Source organism: Triturus cristatus, chromosome 5_2, assembly GCF_964204655.1.
Source record: "Triturus cristatus chromosome 5_2, aTriCri1.1, whole genome shotgun sequence".
Taxonomy (NCBI): Eukaryota; Metazoa; Chordata; class Amphibia; order Caudata; family Salamandridae; genus Triturus; species Triturus cristatus.
The window spans coordinates 448,158,552-448,178,049 of NC_140588.1; the positions used below are offsets into that span (position 1 = coordinate 448,158,552).

Here is a 19,498-nt window from a genome sequence, read left to right on the forward strand (position 1 = left end):
ATGCTTTAGTTAAATACTTTGCAATAGGCAATTGACTTTTGAATGCAATAGTTACCGTTTGTTGCAATAGGCAACACAATTTTAAACAAAATAATACATTGAGCTCAATGGGAATTAAAAGTTAAATGCCATTGATTACTTTTAGGATTACTTTTCTAACTCCAGGACTGGATCCTAGATTCAGTCCTGGGACACTTCCTCAAAACAGGTGAGTAAATACGATTTAGTTACTGTTGTGATTTTTAAGCAATATTTTGGTAGTTTAAAAGTTGACAAACTTTTCCAATGAAATCACCAATGTTATCCTATGGGAGGAAATTCACTTAGCAGGTAAGTGGGGTTATTGTTACTTTTTCTAGCTCAGTGTTGGATCCAGCACTAGTGTACCACGTGTAAGCAGTTGAGAGAATGTGTTTAGGTTATTCAGGCGATTTTTAACGAATATTTGTAAGTTTGCAAAATCGACACTTAGAAACTTTTTCAGCAAAAACTAGGCAATGTTATCCCATGGAAGGAAATTCAAGTTGCAGGTAAAGTATGTTCTCGTTACTTTTGTAATCCAGTGCTGGGCTCCTAGGCTCAGTACTGGGACATCTTTCTAAAACAGGTAAGTAATTACATTTTCACAGTTGTTTCGATTTTTAAAGAATATTTGTAGTTTGCAAAAATCGACACTTAGAAGAAATTTCACAGAAAAACAGTCAATGGTTTCCTTAGGGAGAAAATTGAGTTAGTGGTAAGTTTGCTTGTGTAATTACTTTTCAGGTTCAGTGCTGGGCACCAAGATCCAGCATTGGGATCTCTCCCAATAGCAGGTGAGTATTTTCGATTTCGTTACTCGGTTGATTTTAGGTGAATATTTTAAAGTTTAGAAACTCCACACTTAGAAGAATTTTCAAGTGAAACCAGCCAATGTTACGCTATGGAAGAAAAGTGAGTTATCGGCTTTTGGGTAAGTACTCGACTGGCAGAGTTAAGGTGCTGGGCATAGACTCAGGGGTCTTCCAGGGTCAGGTAAGTACAGTTGTTACACCCTCAGCGGCAGAGGGGCAGATGGGTGCAGAGTGAGGTAGACCCAATGTTATCCTATGGGAGGCAGGGGGCCCATGGTTGGTGGCTGCGGGCTACCAGGCCATGCGGCTGTGGGAGCTGGGCTCCTGGTCACTTGCTCAGGGCAAATGGGGAAGTAGGTTAGAGTAGAAGTTGCACTGTCAGGGCCACTCGGGCTAGTGGGTGCAGGGTGCTTTTGAGCTGTCGGGCGCTCAATGGATTGCAATGGAGAAGCTCAAGAACGAACAAAGGCTGCAAGCTCGGGGACGAAGATTCTTCAGGTGCGACCACCACTTCGAGAGGTAAGTTGGATAGTTCGAGGATAGGTAGGTACCCAGGAGTTGGGCACAGGGAGCCGCAGAGCGCCGGGTGCAGGGTGCCTTTTGGTGTCGGGAAATCTTACCCTCTGTTGATTGCGGTTGGGGGGATGGATCCCTGGTTCTGAGGATGCAGGGGTCGTCAGGAGTGTCAAGGTGTGTCCTTGGGTGCCAAATTCGGAGTCACAGTCGCCGGGGGGACATCCTCCTGGTCTTTGTCCCCTCCAGCACAGGCCAGGCTTGGCAGGTGCAGAGTGTGCAGGGTTCGCAGTTCCTGGTTGATGCCAGGGGTCAGGTACTTGCTTTGAGCAGTGCCACTGCTCGTGGGAGTCCCAGATGCTCAGAGTCATAAGGTAGCCAGGTCCTCCGGGGTTTGTGAGGTTGCTGGCCCCAGGAGATGCCAGGATTTAGCGGGAGCAGTTTCGAGGGTCGACAGGCCGGTAGGGCTGGGGCCAAAGCAGTTGGTGTCTTCCTCTTGTTAGCAGCTGCACGGCAGGTCTTCTTTCTTCTTGATCTTCTTTGCTGTTTCGGAATCTGGATCTAAGGAAGGCAGGTTCAGGGTCCCCCTAAATACTAAATGTAGGGGTATTACAGGTAGGTAAAGGGCAGGGACCACTGGATCCCTGCCCCTATCCTGCCACTCTCCTGCGGGAGGGGGGCAGTGGCCTAGTCCTGATTGGGCAGTGTTCCCCATCTTCAAGATTGCGAGATGCCGGAGATGTGTTTCACCTCGCCTCCCCCACCTGAGGGGTGGGGTTGGCAGAGGCTGGCACACCGCCTGTCCTTCCTTGAGGTTTCCGGCCAGTCTTCCCGCCAGAGTGGGGGTTTAGAACCGGTAGGGGCCAGTTGCTGAGTACAGCAATTGGCCTGGAGAAGCTCACAAAGGCGGTATGCCTTTGAAGCTTCCCCTGCCCATCCTGAGGGAGGAGACCTACCACCTCGCCCAGGATGTGCATTGCTGCAGGCCCAGGAGAGCGGATGGCTCTCTACCCAGGGGTCCAGCAACATGTCTGTTGTGTTGCAGCCTAGGCAGCCCCTCAGACCAGACGTGGATTGTAGGTTAGGTTCAGGGGGCATCTCTAAGATGCCCTCTGTCGTGCATTGTACGTTAAATCGGGCACTGGCATCAGTGCGGGTTTAATATGCTGAGAAGTTTGATACCAAACTTCCCAGTCTTCAGTGAAGCCATCATGGTGCTGTGGAGTTCATGTTGACGAGCTCCCAGCACCATATACTCTTAAATGGCAGCACTGCACTTACAGTGCCCAAGAATGGACCTGGGTACTGTAGGGGCACAGGGCTCATGCTCCTGTACCCACACCACTGGCCTAGGGCACCCAGCTAGAGGGGTGGCTGATGTATGCCAGGGCAGTGTATGTTGCGGGCATGGCACAAAGGGATGTGTGTCATGTCGACTCTCTGTTTTGTTCTATACCCAGACACTCAGCCTGCAAGGGCAGTGTGTTTGTTTCAGGGTACAGGGCCTCTAAGGGTGGCACAATAGGGGCCTTCCCTGGTCACAAGGTCCTGGCTACCTAGTGTACCATTTACCAGCGGCTGACATGTGGCCAGGGTTTGTTAATTTGGGTTTTAGGTTTGAGAACAGTTTTAAGGGAAGGAACATAGGCCCTGGGCACCTGATTGGCAGAAGCCCAGGGCGCACTCAGTCAAAGTACATTCAGCAATTCAGCAGAAAGTGGGGGCATACCATGCAAGAAAGATGGCCCTTTCTCACACCGATGTTCCTCCAGCACCCTCATGATTGATGCTCACCCAGCACCCTCAAGACCGATGGTCCCCCAGCACCCGTACTTCCATTACCCCTAAATACTGCAAGCATTCCCCAAATCTCTTGAACAAATGGATTAACTGTTCTCACTGTTACTAAGGCCTTGGTGTGGTTTTCCACTATGCACGTTCGTGTGAATACAATACATTTGTTTCCTGTTATTTGGTTCACTTCAACAAGTTGCACATGCTCATTCTGTAAGGTCAAAGAGAGTGTACTAAAACATTCTCTCCAAGGTTCGAGAACCTTCCAGACGGAAATGTGCCACACGTGATCTAGGTACATCTATTGAGCCTTCAAGAGGGTACATAAACCCCACCCAAACCTTATTCATGTCTTGGCCTCGCTCCCTGCAGAACAAGCTTCACCCTTCCTACTCACCTGAAGAATCCTGCTGAATTGAGAAGCGCTCCAATCACCTTCAAGTCCATCCAAATAAGTGGTTCCCTTGGCAGCAGCTCCCTCAACGTCATCCTCCTCGCTCACTCCTGCACAGCTGCTCCAGTCCCCCGTGACTCCCTGAGTTAGTCTTGAGTTCTTCTTTGAACTTCAGTCAAGTAGAAGAACTAGGCTAAGTACTTGATATCAGTTAGTGCGCATTAAACCTCCTATAGTAGAAAACAGGAAAGAGTCTCCCAGTCTTCAAAAAATATAGACATTCCGACATGTCCTCTCTGTAATTTACTCCAGCGCTTCTTGTATGTTTATACTCCGGACCCTTCCTACAACCTTGGTGCTAGAACTGTCACCACACAAGGATTAAAGACTTCAGCTCTATGTTTTTCTGATGAACAGTACTGCCGGGAGAAAGCACATCAGAGTCCTTGATATATGCACCAACCTTGTATCCCACCCTGCATTCCAAGTGTATCCTTAGGCTTGCAAGTAACTCCAACCTTTGCTCCAAGTGTATCTTAGGAGGGCAAGTAACTCTAACCTGTGTTCCGAGTGTACCCATGGGAGTGCCAATAACTCACATCTGTATTTCAAGTTTATTCCTAGGAGTGCCATACTCCAATCTGTGATTTTGGTTCTTCTGCTCTTATGCCGAGCTGCTGATGAAACCTGTAAGTTTATGTCACTGACGTTAATTCATGTTCATTCTATGTAGAGACCTGTTTGTGTACTGATGGTAACTACCTCCTCTTGTTATTGCATCATCGGAAAACCAGATCTTCTGGTCCACTGCACATCTACCTCACAAACCTAGAAGGTCTCAGAACTGACAATTCCGGTTATGCAATGTTTCACAGCCACTGAGCAAATCCAGTACCACAAGTCTCTCTTTTCTTATTTTGTCCCAAACCCCCTTACCCTCATAGGCACAGTGTGAGATCTAAAGTTTTGGTTCCTTTACATGCATTGCCTTTGGGATTGATAGTGAGGCACTCCATGGGAGTGCTTGTGTTTTCAGGTGTCTCTCTTGTATGCTCGTTCCCGGTGCAGCTGCTCCAGCTCGGCAGATTGTAAGAAACCAAATGAATTTCATTGAAAAGGTTTCCTACATTCTATGTGCATTGCTAAACTTTTGACGACAAGGGTGATTTTATATCCAAACCACCACTCGTAGCAGGCAACTTTCTAGTAAACTTCGTTCTTCAAAGGCTCTATTGGTTAATATATGAGATTTCACAGAAGGCACCCAGGAGGTCAAGCTTTCTCTGTTGTCACTGCCCAGCACTGGTATAGCCAGTCATTTGCTATACATGAATAGCCTGTGTAAAAAGGGGGGACAAGGGCACCCAAAGGAATTAGACAGGGACCTTGGGTTGATACGTATTACAGGAAACAGTGGTCCCTGAAAGCAAAATGATAGAACAAAAAATGAATAGAGTCAAAATTGAAACTATATTATAGCCAATGTCCAGCCGGGCATGGCAACTTTAATAAGTAGAGGTTGTTAACAGTAAACCAGAAAATGTAAGTAGAATCTTGGTGGGACACAAGCCTGTATCCTTTGACAGTTGATCCGGCATCGTCCGAACACACTGTCCTCTGCATGGCCACGGAACCCATCTCTTCTAGTGCATTAAGACTTTACCGTGTCCTCCATTCCGGAAGTAGTTGTCCGTAGGCATTGTTCCTACCTTTTAATTCATTATCTTTCACGTAACGTTGCTAGACCGAGACTCGGCGCCTGCTTCGTTGCCTCCATGGCAACATGAGGCTTTCTAAAATATGGGCAATTTAACTAAATAGTCCTGATGATGATCCTGAATCTCTCTTATAAGGATCGAAACGCCGTCGACTCTGTTGTCCACCCTACACTTTAATATTTCTTTATGTAATATATTGTGAAGGTGGCAATCTAAATACCAGATGTTTCGCTACTCATTATCTCTAAAAAGAAACATCAATGTAATTGCCTGAATGTGTTCTACTATTTGTTGTCAACATGATATGTAAGTCATAGGATACAGGCTTGTGTCCCACCAAGATTCTACTTACATTTTCTGGTTTACTGTTAACAACCTCTACTTATTAAAGTTGCCATGCCCGGCTGGACATTGGCTATAATATAGTTTCAATTTTGACTATATTCATTTTTTGTTCTATCATTTTGCTTTCAGGGACCACTGTTTCCTGTAATATACATGAATAGCCTGACCAAACGTGGTTCCGCAAAGCTCTTAAAAGGTATCACTTCAATGTGTAGTTTTGCCCTGTTTCTTTGCTGCATGGTTTTGAACACCAGGACACCTTTTAGTAATCACCATGCTTTATGAAATTAAAACTAAACTTTAAGTTTCTGTCCTCTGTTCACATTCCTGTGCAGATCTCTTTTCCTCGGAGAATGACCTGTCTGCATGACTGATACTACTCATCTCTAGCACTACAAGTTCATCCATTACTCATGCTTGTGACCATGCTGGAGGTCAGAAGGTGAATGAGCTGCTAAAGAAGACATTTTGTATAAGAAACACAAATAACCCATATTCTCTGAAATAAATTTGTTGTTACAGATTAGTACACAACTAACTACACAGTTGCTTAGTATCCCAAGAGGCTAAACGATGATCTCTGCTTCCAAAGTCAAACACTTGGCCCTAGACGATCAGCTCCGAAAATGCCTTTTATTTGGAGGCCTTAAAGTATAACATTTACACACACATCTTTAGAATTTCATTATTTGACAGTGGATAGTATAGCCATTTTTTTTATTTACTTTAAAAAAGAATACATAAACATAGGTTCAGGGGCCCACTGCCAGGGCTGCCCAACCCAATACAAGGCAGTCTTGTCCTGATTACACCTCCTGCCACTCTCTTTCACCACCTTACACCTGTGGTTTTATCTCACTTTTGTAGTATCTTTTTTTAAACCCTCCTTTTGTATATTCTCACTGTTTACCCATCATTCTCTTCACCCTTCCTCCATCTTGTCTGCCTTTCTCTTTGTAGACCTGTATAAAATGATGTCCTGGGTCCCCAAAACTAACTGGCAATGCTAACACCCTGCTACTGGCTGCACAAATTAAGCACTGGATTTGAGAATGTATAGCACCAGCTGTACCTGAGCTTTCGCTGCTGCTTTGTTATACCAGGTGTCCCAGTAAAGTCCATCTAGCAGAGTTGTAAAGCTCCAATCCCACCATTGATCAACTGTTTTAATGTCAGTGAATGGGTTCTTGGCATTCCTGCATGAAGAAGGTACAAAGATAACATCATAAACAGGACACTACTGAATGTTAAGATTGACTAGGTACAAGCCATTAAAACAGTTATCAAAAATGTATAACAACTCCCTGTGCACAAGTCATCTTTTGAAACCTTATTTAGTCATTTCAGACTAGGCTTAACTGCAACATCATCAGTGCTATTGCTGTTGAAGGTATCATTTCAAAAGATGCAATAATAATGACAATTAAAGTATTTAAAAATGTAAGAATTAATCTCACTTAAATATCTGACTTCAAAGCAAAAGAAAATGTTGCAGCTGCAATTTCTGTTTACAGGTTGCAAAAACAAAAATGACATCAATTCTCAACAACAGAAACAAAGAGCAGACAACTGTACATGATTAAGAGGTGATGCAAGGAAGGTAGATTGTGAGTTTAGAGATTATGTTGCGTGGAAAGTAAGCTTGTGTTCTGTGTGGGGTTCAGGATTTTGATGTGAACTTGTCACTCTGCTTAAGAATGCTGTAAGTAAGAACTACGTAAGTTTGAGATACGTTTGTATACAGTTAATTTAATATTATTGCCATTGGGCAGCTAGGTAAAGCAATGTCCCAAAATCGGTGTTTAACAGTGCTTGTAATTTAGAACAGGTGTAGTACGAGATGCACCAGTGCTCTAGGATGCACTCCTAGGAGCTTTGGAAGAGCAAATGCAAAAGGGTGCAGCTTCTCATGCAGAACAAGTAGTAAGAGTTTAATGGGTCTAGCCCGGAGCGGTGGGGTTGTTGCCTGCTTCAAAACATCAAGGTAGATGACAGTCTATGTGGTATACTCCGAAGAGATGGGGGGCATCCCACTGGAAGGCATGGCTCTCAACCCTCAAAACAAATGATTCTAGGAGGTCTACCCAGGCTTGCCAGAAGTCTTGGTAAGGCCTGGGGCACAGACAATGAGGTGCCCTCTCAACACTTTTTCCTTACTAACCAAGGCTCGATCTTAATTCCGGTAATCTTGTCAGCTGCAATATTGCAGGGATTTATTCAAAAATTGAAGCATCCTGATTTGATTTACTTGGTTAATCATTTTGATATTTTTTTTTACAGGCAACATGGGCCACTATTCCAGTGCTCCAGTTTTATATGCTATTCCACCCTGGCCATCCCCTCTAGCTCCGGTTAAGCAAGGAGAGACCTCTCAACCTGGTTCAAACTTAACTTAAACTTAACTTAAAGGTTAAAATTACCTCAGTGGAAGTTAAGTGTAGGGAGTTGGCAATTTTTTCTTTGAGTGGTAAGAAGGATTTTTATTTCCATTTAGCTCATTTTTGTTATTTAAATAACCCTAACTTTAACATGTTGTTCAATTGTATTGATGGATTGCCTCCCTGCAATAAATTCTCCTTGCAGGAAACTAATTTGAAACTTTGCGTCAATTTTAACACCAAACTATCTGGAAGAATATTTGATATGTTATCTTAGAAAATTACTCACCTGTTGCATCAAACCAGCATGGGGAATGTTCTATGCAATGAGCTTGAGGCTTAAGTAGAGCTCTATTAATACAATGGTACAAGTAAATAAATGGCTCTGTTGTTTGTGCACAGTCTGCAGTATCTGATCAACTAATCATAAAAGGACGAAATGACATTTGTATTTACCAAGGACACACAGAAAGGGAGATTCAACTCCAACCTTAACCCATTATGCTGGGTAGAGAAACAATGGATAAACTTGGGTTTACAAGAAATGGTTTGAGGAGCAAAAATGAAAGTCAAAGGATTTTGGTCCTTGTTATTAACCTCCAAAATATCACTGCCCAGGTAATATTTCAGTAGGCCTCGGGACATAACAATATGTCAATGGATGAATTGCCAACCCGACCAAAATAAGATGATATTTTAGTAGTTCGGCAGGGAACATTCCCATGTAGAATGATTAGCTCACGAACAAAGAAATAGTTGCTTAATTCATTCCCCCTGTGGTCTGAGTAGCCCAAAAAAGCTGTTTCTTGTTCCCTTGCTAACAGGAATTTGCCCAAAGCCTATCTAAAAAACAAAAGAATTGCAGAGTAGATTACAGATTGCTGAGTGAAATTTAAATCCAATCTTAACAAGCATTGGCATAGCCAATAGGTCTCGCTTTTGGGACCTTAGAAGTATTTAGTTATGCAGCACAATATCCTTAGTGCAACAACAACTGTTGCATGGCTAAACACTTATAAGATCCCAAAGGCGAGACCTATTGGCTATGCCAATGCTTGTTTCTGTTGAATGCTGCTGAAGTTTGCGCCAGTTAAGGTGAGGTATGATGAAGCCGATCTCCATGAAGGTTGCACACTCTTATTTTGAGATTCAGAAATGATTTGGGTCAATGTGAATTTGCAAGTTCACTTTAAATAATCCAACAATGCATTTCAAATTTGAGGCGTTCCTTGAAGTGATTTGTGTTTCTGTATGATTGTTCACTTTAAAGGGACCGCCCCGTGACTTCTGCCCCAATGCATCTTAAGTTCCAAGCTGACATTTTCAAACGAAGCAACATTCTAGATTGTTGTTGGTGGTGGTTGTGACATTGTCATAGCGGCTACGGTGTTCCTACATGATGTTACAGCACTGAGCATAGGGGCGGAATGTAGGACTTATTACAAGAGTGTGGCATCTCCTTCTGTGTCTGTAACAAAGTCACGCCTATTTCACTTGCTACATTTACAATGCTGAGCAGTGCACTCGAATGTGAGTCCCATAAAATCTAGGTTGCTGGCGAAGCTCTGGGAGTAGGGTTGTTATTTGCAGGCACCAGTTAAGCATTGAGGGTTGAAATGCATTTGGCCTCAAAATGAAAGCAGTGGCCGCACGCTGACAGGGCTTTGAATTGTGCGCTGCTAAAATGAGCCTTCTGTTCATTCCTTTTGAGAACGCGCGCTCCACCCAAATCCAAATCGTAGCTTATTGTTCCGGTGTTTCACCTTTGAAGATGATTTTTAATGTTCTTTTGCCGTGAGAGCCCAGGCGATGCTACATTTGATCAGCACAAGCAAACCCCCCAGGGAGCTGATAACATGTGCCCTACAATCAGGCCGAGAAACTAACAACTGCATCAGCGCTTTAAAAGAACAGCGCCCTTGAATAACAAGCAGGAAGTGGAATAAGGGAGGGGGTAGGGCACGTCGCGCCCTCTAAGGGGAGAGAGGCACGCAGGCTGGCAAATGGTGTGCACTTTCACGGCAGATTTGATGTTCTCAGTGGCCGCGCGGATCACTGAGAACATCAAAGCGGCCGCGAAATGATCACGCAGGCTGCCAAATGGTGCACGCGCCCGGCGCACATGCACTGTATTTGGAGGCCTGAAAGCACTAGTTTGCACTTCCAAATCCCCCACTTACTAAAGCTCTCGCCAGAGCAGCGCTAAAGCCTTACTGAAAACACCTCCCTTCTTTTAGGCACCCCTTACAGTTCAACATCTGGTTAAAAAAAAAAAAATCTTTACCCTGAGGTAATTTTGGACATCCGTCAGAGTTTCTTTGGTAAAGCTCCAGGTCCAGTTTACACATGGGCCTTTTTAAATGGATTATAGATATGTGGCCCCTCTCTTAGCAAACATTTTTAATAATTCTTTTATCACCCAGCTACCTGCATCCTGGTCAGCATCCACCATAGTTCCTATTTTTAAGAAGGTAACAGATTAAAACCATGTTGCTGCAAGCCAATTTCTCTTATTGATTGATTAGTCACTTAAAATCATAGGTAGGGTAGTTTTAACAGAATTCGTGAATGGGTAATGAAAACAATATTTTAAGCCCCTGTCCGTATGATTTTAGAGAACAGCTAAGCACAGTGGAGCAATGCCTTATTCTTGATCTGTTATTAGGCAAGTACATCTTTGCCAGGTGATGCCCACTGTACCTGGCTTTCATGGATTTATCCAACACTTTTGACAGGGTTAACTAGTCAAAGCAGTGGCTTCTTTTCTTAGAAATGTATCTTGACAGAGCTAGCGTAAAAAAAAAAAATTGATTTGATTTGCAATTTTACAACTAAGGTAAGATTTGGACCTAAGGCAAATATATCAGATTCTTTGATTTTAGAAAGAGGTGGTGCAAAGGCAGTATACTTGGCCCACTTTTATTTATTTTACATACTAACAAAATTAATGAGCATCTGGTTCATAGCTGTGTTGATGGTGATGATCATGGTTAATGGTGAACCCACACCGTCCTATTATATGGAGACGATGCAGTCCTATTAGCCGGTATTCCCAAGGCACTAAGGAGTTTGTTGGTTGCTTTTACTCCACATGACCAGCTTAGATCTTGAAACCAATTTCTCTATGTCTCATATAATTTCCGGTGGCCCCGACATCTCCAACCTGCCTACTTTCACCATCAATAATAATAGGTTAGAAAAGGTTTCCAACTTCCACATTAGGGGTAGTCTAACAGCGCTGCTCGTCATAAATGTTTTTACCAAGAAATGGATGATCTGTTTAATCTAGACTCATCTCTATGTGGTAAACCCATTAACCCACTGTTAGAAACATGTAAATTACAATTGACACCTACTGCAGATTATAGAGCTAGGGTTTGGGGTTATGCCAACTCCTTTTCACTACAAGTGAAAAAGAACCGCTTTTGTCAACATCATCTCTCCCTACCACATTGTAAATGTTCACAAGGAACTTAGCCTCATTTATTTAGAGGATCTTAATAAAATAGACCCCATAATGTTGTAGATATCTCTTTGGTTCATCACCTGTGCTTCTCCTAATCATTCAATTATTAGCGAATGTTTAACCCGTGAGAAAGCTGTGACAATTCCATAGTTATTATACATCAGAGAATTAAAAAAAGTTGGTGTGAGAAGTTGGCCTGGCATATGCTGGTCACTAGTTATAGTGGCACCTTGCACCAGTCCAATTCGACTCTTATGGTAGATAGGTTTAAGGCAAACTTTTAAAGAAAGCTATCCTAGTGGTAGCTGTGGAGAGCAGCCTTCAGGCTAAGTCTCAGAGGAATGTAAAGCAGCTTGTTTTACCTTATAATCTCTTGAATTACCAAATGAAAGGACACCACACAGGTATATATATGTATTTATTACTAGACACACTCTACTAATCTCTTTATGAGATTAGAGACCAGGTACACATTCAAATGTCAACGTTTCACAATAAATTAAGCACAAATATGGCTGGAGCCCTAGGGGCGTACCAGACCATATACTAAGAAAGTGGTATAAGGATGTCGACTTGCAAAATAACAAGGCCTAGGGCCTGGGGAATCGCTGGGGCTTCACTACTGCAGTGTTAGCAGGTAAGTAACAGGCCCACGGGAGATGCGTGCAGTGTGTGAACACAGCCGCGGGTTTCCTGTTGGTTATAATGGTGCAAGTCGCGGTTAGATTTTTAAAGTTCTAGGGTACTTCGAGAAAGACTACAAGCAAGCCACTTACAAGGTAAGTACTTCGAGGGCCAACACACACTTGGGCACCGGAGTGGACGAGTTACCTCACCCAGGGAAGCCGGGTGCATAGGTGTCTTTTGGTGTCGGGTCGCGTCTTTCTATGGAGACCAAAGAAGACTTGCTGCTTACGTCATCTGAAGAAGTGTCCGGTGGAATCCAAGCCTGGAGAAGACCTGAAAATTGAAGGGACAGTGTTCAAAGTCACTTGACAGTGACCGGTGGCCAGGAAGATGGATGACCACAGATGTCGCGTCGATTCAGGTCATCGATGGTGTTTTGACTCTTTGCTCACGAGGTCCAGGAGAGCGCGACGATAACCAGCAGCTGGATTTGGAGTGACCCACAATGTCTGCAGCTGATGGCGGTGTTGGCAGCTGATGGCGGTGTTGGCAACCGGATTGGAGCCAACAAGCATTGGTAACTGCAAGTCTTGTGTAGACTGAAGAAAGTCAATGGTGCAGACCAGCAAGGTTTGAGGGACTCACCCAGCAAGGGTAAGTGAGGGCAGGCCTGGAGCAACCAGAAGAGCCCTTTGAGTTGATAGAAAAGTCTTCGGGGGACCCACTAGCCAATGGGCAAGTGATCGCAAAGATGCCTCTTCAGGAAATGCTTCACAGGAGCCCACAGTCACTCGGGATGGGGTAGGCAGCTGAGTTTTGGTGCAAGACCTGCTGGAGGCTTGGGCCACAAATGGTCCAATGCACAAGTTCGTAGAACGTTGTTTAGGGTTTGCACTCGTCAATAGTGCACGGTCCCAGGGTATTGCTGTTCCTCGTCACTCGTGGGGTCCACTTGCCACAGCTTTGCTGGGGACTCACAATGACCGTTGAGAAGTCAGGAAATTCACTTTTGGGGTAGCAGGGACATCAAACTCTGGCGGGAGCGGGAAAGTTTGCAACCATTGATTAAGGTTTTTGGTGCCTGCCAAGCAGGGGAGTCACTCCTTGTCTCCAAGGGAGATTCTTCTGTCTTCCAAAGGTAGTGGAACGTCAAAGGGCCAGGATTCTTCTTTGTAGAGCATCATCCAGGGTTATCTGATTTGTAAAGGCAATGCTTGCTATCTTATAGTGAAGATAGGGGAGGGACTAGCTCTATGACCACTCCTCTAGGAGGGTCAGGGGAGGGGGTGGTTACACCCACTTCCCTTTGTCCAGTTTCGCGCCAGAGCAGGGGCAGGTAGCCCCTGATCCGGTTTGAGCTGGCCTATGCACAGAGGAGCCTACTGCTCCCCCAGTGCAGGACTTCAAAGCACTCTAGGAGTGCACCCACTCAGCTCCAATACACTGAATCCTGTCTGAAAGGTGGTGACACTTCCCTGTGACAGGATGCCTTTTGTTAGGCTTCCTCCACTGTGAGTTTCAGTCAGCAGCAGGAGGGCAGCCCAGTGTCTGTGCTGGTGGCATCCATTTTGTGATGCCAGGGCTCTATAGGATTTCTGTCGTTTAGTACAGTGGGTACATGTCATCCCCTCTAGAAGGGTGGGATCATACTCCCACACCAGTTACTGGTGTGGGGGTATGATTCCAAGTTGTTTGACACCAAACACAACATGTTTTGATGCAGTCATTCCAAAGTTAGCATTTACCGCAAGGTTATAATGCACTTAAGAGTATGTGGTTTAACCGCATCCACAAACAGCCACAGGGAATAGACCCTGCCAGCTGCAGAGGGGCCCTGCTCAGGCAGAGGCACCCCCTCACATAGTAAACCAAGCACCCTGCCCTCAGGATTGATAGGGCCTTCCATAGGGGTGGCTGACAGGTTTATATGTGGGTGTATGGTGAGATATAGGAACCTATACCTCTCTGAGAAGTACTAACACTACCCCGTGGTGTTAGATTGAGTCTGCTTCCCAGGGGTGGCATAATACATGCTTCAGACCCTGGTAGGCCTGTGAAGTACCAATGCCCTAGGTACCTAAGGTACCATATACTAGGGGCTCATAAGGTACCACAGTATCCAATCACTAGTGCATCTAATATGCACACCAAGTCGTTTAGAGAGAACAGAGAGACTGGGGCCCTGATTAGCAGGGACCCAGCCAGACTATAGCCAGAAACCAGTCTATACATCAGAAAAAAAGTAGGGGCAACATAAGTGCAGATCCTACTCTCCTACAGTTGGGCTGCCTTTCTCTGTTTGAAAACCCTTCTGACAAGAGAAGTTATTGTTTTTTTTTTAGAATATCAGTGCTTTGTTAGAGAGGTAAATGAACTGAAAAATACAACAAAACAATATGCCATCATATAAACAAGTATGGTTATCAAGCCCTGTCTGCTGCTGGCTCCGGGTCCCTATGGAAACGTGGTCTTAACTATAACAAACCAGTGACAACCACACCCATGAGGCCGGGCACAGTACCCAACCCCATGCTGTGCATGGCTTGAAGGCTGCAGGGTGTTGAAGGCTGCGGGGTGTTGGGCTAAGTGCCTGGCCTCATTACAAGGCTCTGCGCCAAACCCATACCGGATATGGCCAAAGAAAAAGTGCAGAGGGGGTGGTGGGTGCCGGCACCCAAGCCAAAGCTGCTCACAGTAATGGACATCTTAAGACCCATAGAAATTGACAGCAAAAAAGTTAAAGTGACATTATAGTTAGGGATTGTAATATCTCATGTTACATAATAAAATAAACTAAGAAATTCACAGAAAAAAATAAAGGTTAAAGGGACGTTATAGCTAGGTGAAAATGTCAGTTAAAATATACTGGTTTATTGTTATCTCAAGTAACTATACCTTGTGCCCTCACGATGCACTGCTAATTAACTCACGTATTACATCACTCATGGCATGTTATGTGACATCATTGATAACATCATTGTAAAATCTGAAATTACATCATTGACAAAACTTTGCACAGTGGGAGCAAATTATGTAATTCCTAACTATAACATCATTTTAACCTCTGTTTTTTAAGTAAATATAGTTATACATGTGCAAACATTCGTATATTTGAATTCTAAATTAATTTTAAAAAATGTGGTGCAATTAAAATTCATTTATTTATATTTTAGGTTAAAAAAAATCTTAATATTTATAACCTACGTGTTAAATGTTACAATACTTTAATAATCAATGTTTTAATTAATTAATATGGATATTTTTATTATAATAAACTACCCATCTATGAACAACAAAAGTCCTTACTATCCCCATGCACTACCCATCTCAAATCTCTAAAAACCCTTGCTACCTCTATACATCAAGGATACCTGAACCCTCAAAACTCCCTTCAACTTCTATGCACTATCCATTCCTGAGCCCCAAAGGCACCTTCCCCTCCTTATAGGCTACCACGATACAGAATGCTACCACGATACAGAACCCTGAAAATTCCTGTCTAGCACTATAATTCTTCAAAGAGATTGAACAAAATATATATACACCGAAAACAACCAAAGGTTACAGGGACGTTCTAGCTAGGCCCAGATTTCACACGCACAAACCATAGAAATTCAGCAGTTATAGTTATCTGAGCTAACTATAACGCACACCCCCACGATGCACTGCTTATGACCTCACATATTACATCACTCATGACATATTCAGTGACATCACTGATGACATTTCAAATGACATCACTGATGACATCATACAGTGAGTGTTTTCTAAAAGTTTATGAGTGTGAAACTAAGTTATACATGAGTTTATGAGTGTTCTACTAAGGTACTACATAAGTGATGTCACTGACCATGTCATGAGTGATGTAATATGTGAGGTCCTATGCAGTGCTTTGCAGTGCCATAAGTCATGGTAACTCCTGAATTTCTATGGTTTTGTGTGTGTGAAATCTGAGCCAAACTATAACGTCCCTGTAACCTTTGTTTTTTAGGTCTCGTCTGACCCAGCGCATGCGCTGCTCTGGCGACACTTATTGAGAGGGCTCCAAAAAGTGCTACCAGGGCAGCCTAGACCTACAGTGCATGTGTGCGGGCGCGCGCGCCACGCTTTTCCGCAATTACTTCCACTTTTGCGGCCGCTTTGATGTTTAATCGCGATCACTTTCACGTCCGCAAGTCATAGCTAATAGGTCTCGCTTTTGGGACCTTATAAGTATTTAGTTATGTAACTGTTGCATGGCTAAACACTGATAAGGTCCCATAGGCGAGACCTATTGGCTATGCCAATGCTTGTTTGTGTGTGTTTCTATGTTTATTTAAATATATTTCCTAATTGTAACCTTTGAGAGTGGGTGAGTAAGTGGCTCTATAGGTCAGTGAGTTATTGTGTGAGTGGCTGTATGGGTCAATCACTGGATGTGTTAGTGGTTGTGTGGGTTTATGGCTGTGTGGGAGTGTCTGTATGGTTATGAGTATGTGTGAGAGTAATTTTGAGGTTTTGTGAGTGGGTGTGTGAGTGGTTCTATGGGTGTGGGTGTGTCTGTGTAGGCCTGTGAATCGATGTGAGAGTGGCAGAATGAATGTGAGTGGGTATTTTTCTCTACAGGTACGTCAGTAGCTGTGAGAGTGAGTGGGCCAAAACAGAGCCTCATGTGCACCTTTATCCAACGAGAGTCCACAGTTTTGCGCAAAATTTCTACCCAATTGGAATTCATTCCACTGGTTAATTAGTATGTCCTATCTCTTCGTGTAGATGCTAGATGCTATTTTACAGTGCAACTGCCTAATAGACCATGAGCAAGTGCCACCAGCGATCTTGTGTGCATTTAATTTTGTTATTGTTCCACATGCATTTTCAACCACAAATATGTTGATCACATGAATAGTGGTATAGAGAAGAGAACTGCACTACAAAGAGGTGAACCTTCACCCAACAATGAATTTTCATCTTAACTGTTTAAAGTAAATGCTTTTTTGTTTGGTGGAGATCTCCTCATATTCCTTGACATCAGGAATGCATCTCTAAAATCTGTGGGAACTGTGCTGGGGGCCTTTGGATAAGCTGGCCATCATACTAGAAAAAGCGGGAAGACTTCTGCATACTACTAATGTGGATGGGGTTGGACAAAACAAGTAGATCTCCCAGATGAGTTCCCACATTTGCATATTTGTAGTCATTTCAAGGATTTCCATGGACTTTGGTCTCATTAAGACAGAGTAAAAATAAACCCACACATCACAGTCAGTACAGATTGCGCTAGGATAGACAATGATGGATTCACCTATATCACGAGAAAATCTCAATGTCTCCGTAGTGGGCTGTGTGCACTCTTCTCTCTACTCTGTCACTGCACCTGCTGCACCAGTGCCACACATATAATGGTATTACACATGCTGCTTCATATTTGTAATTTTTTGTTTTAGGTTCGCAAAGATGTTGCAATACCTATTTTCCGTCACCACAGGACCTTCACGAAACAAGCATGTTTTTTGACAGCTCTTAAATATAGAGAACACAAAATTAATGTTTGAGGCATGTGATCAACTGAAGTAATAAATAAATAAACTTTTATAGTAATAAAGAAAAAAGTTTCAAACCTAGTTGAAATACATTTCCGTGCTTCGCGAAGACGTCAATGCAAGGTAGTCACAAATCAAATGTGACACAAGAACAAATGCCCCATATCTTCCATATACAGGACTGTGCGCAGGATACAGCTCATGTCCATTGGCTCCTCGGTTGGTTTTTTGAGGGGGCAAAACCGAGCAATATGGCCCCACTCCCTGCAGTCATAACACTGCGGACCCTTAGATATTGGGGTCTCGGGTCGGGAGCGAGGACAAAGTGGTTCAGGTAGGGGTCTCGGGGGCCTTCTCTCAGTTTTCTTGGAGGACGTGGTTGTGCGCTGTGTGTCTGTGTTCATGGGGAGAGAATGGGGCTGAGCCAGGCGCACAGTGGTAGACATGTCAACCGCTTGTGTGGCCGTTAGGTGGGGATGCTGTTTCAACCAACGCTGTGTGGGGTATGGGAGGGATACCAGGAACTGTTCCAGGTAGAATAATTCCATGATCTCCTCCTTGGACCGTTCCTGAGGCTTGAGCTACTAATCCGCGGCAGTTTTAAGTATAGTGTCTTAGGGTTGTCCCCAGGCGTACCCCTCTCCTTCCGGAACCAGACCCGATACGTTTCGGAATCGACGCCATGGTGATCCAGGATTATATTTTTCACCTCAGTATATGGGGTATTTCCTGTAGGATTGGCCACTTGGTAGGGGGCCTGGGCCTCACCACTCAATAAAGGGGCCAGAAAGAAGGGCCACTTGGCGGTGGGCCATCCACAAGCGCGGGCGACCCGTCACAATTAGGAACACATCGGGATCCTCCCCTGGGAGGTATTTCTGCAGCGCAATGTGGGGACTGTTTGCTTGACCTCCAGCATGGTTCTGCATCTGGGTCGTGAGCTGGTCGACAGCGACCTTCTGCATACATTCGGCCTGTTGGGACATGGAGTCTTTGAACAGTTCACGGTTGGCCTGGGCCGACGTCATCTGCTTCTCGAAGGCCCATTCTAGCTTCTGTTGTCCGGATGTCAGTTGTTGCAAAAGATTTTCCATAATGTCTTTGGAGCTAGCGGGATCGTTGCACGCATTCTCCACCATGTGTGGTCCAGACAAGAAGCAGGAGCGCAATGAGAGCTGTTTCAGAGGTATTTTTATTTTAGAGGGGGTCAATGTCACATAAAGGGTCCAAACAATATAAATGGTTGCCACTTCCGTCAGTGGTTATTCCAGGTGGGAACTGGAAGAGGTGTTGTGCTCGCAGCCTTGTCACATCGCTTGATAGCACCGTGGAGGGAAGGAGGAGGATATGAAATAAAAGAAAAGAAAGCCACCATCAGTACACTAGTCCGTCCGGACCAAAGAAGAAATGGGAAAGATAGTGAGGGGGTAAAAGAGCACCACGGTCCGTCACCTGTGCAATATAGGGGCAGCACAAGAGAGCAACAGAAACGGTTTCTAGACACTACGCGGCATTTACGTGCCTCCCTCCACCCCTCTTGCAGGCTTACCGCCTGGAGGACCGTTGGAGAATACAGCCCCGAGGCAAGCACATACCTGCTGTAGCCACGCTCCTCCAGGAACGTGGCTCGCTTCTTTGCAGTGCCGAATCGGGTTCGGCGCCCCCTTGACTGGTGGAAAGGCCATCTCTGCTACCTCACTCCTGGCTCCTTTCCACGACTGGGTTCCGGCCTCTAGTACTCAGACGGGAAAACTGGTTGGCGGCTCCGTGTTCCTTTTTGGCCAGTCGGTTTGCGCCCCCACTTCCTCCTCTGGCCTCGTTATCACTCCTGGGGTGTGTACGTCTGGGCATATAGGATTCCGAGTTCCGGGTAGGTGGGTGGGGCTAGGATCTTGCACGTTCAAGTCCTTA

The 19,498-nt window shown here is 44.6% G+C and overlaps 1 protein-coding gene across 1 annotated transcript in view; it reads right to left on the bottom strand.

Annotated features, from left to right (window-relative positions):
• PKD1L1 (polycystin 1 like 1, transient receptor potential channel interacting) overlaps positions 1-19,498 on the bottom strand; it is a 1,386,277-nt gene that overhangs the window by 254,215 nt on the left and 1,112,564 nt on the right. Inside the window, exon 54 of the mRNA XM_085607392.1 lies at positions 6,670-6,793. Within this exon, the coding sequence (XP_085463518.1) occupies positions 6,670-6,793 (124 nt within the window). The remainder of the gene's footprint in view (positions 1-6,669; positions 6,794-19,498) is intronic.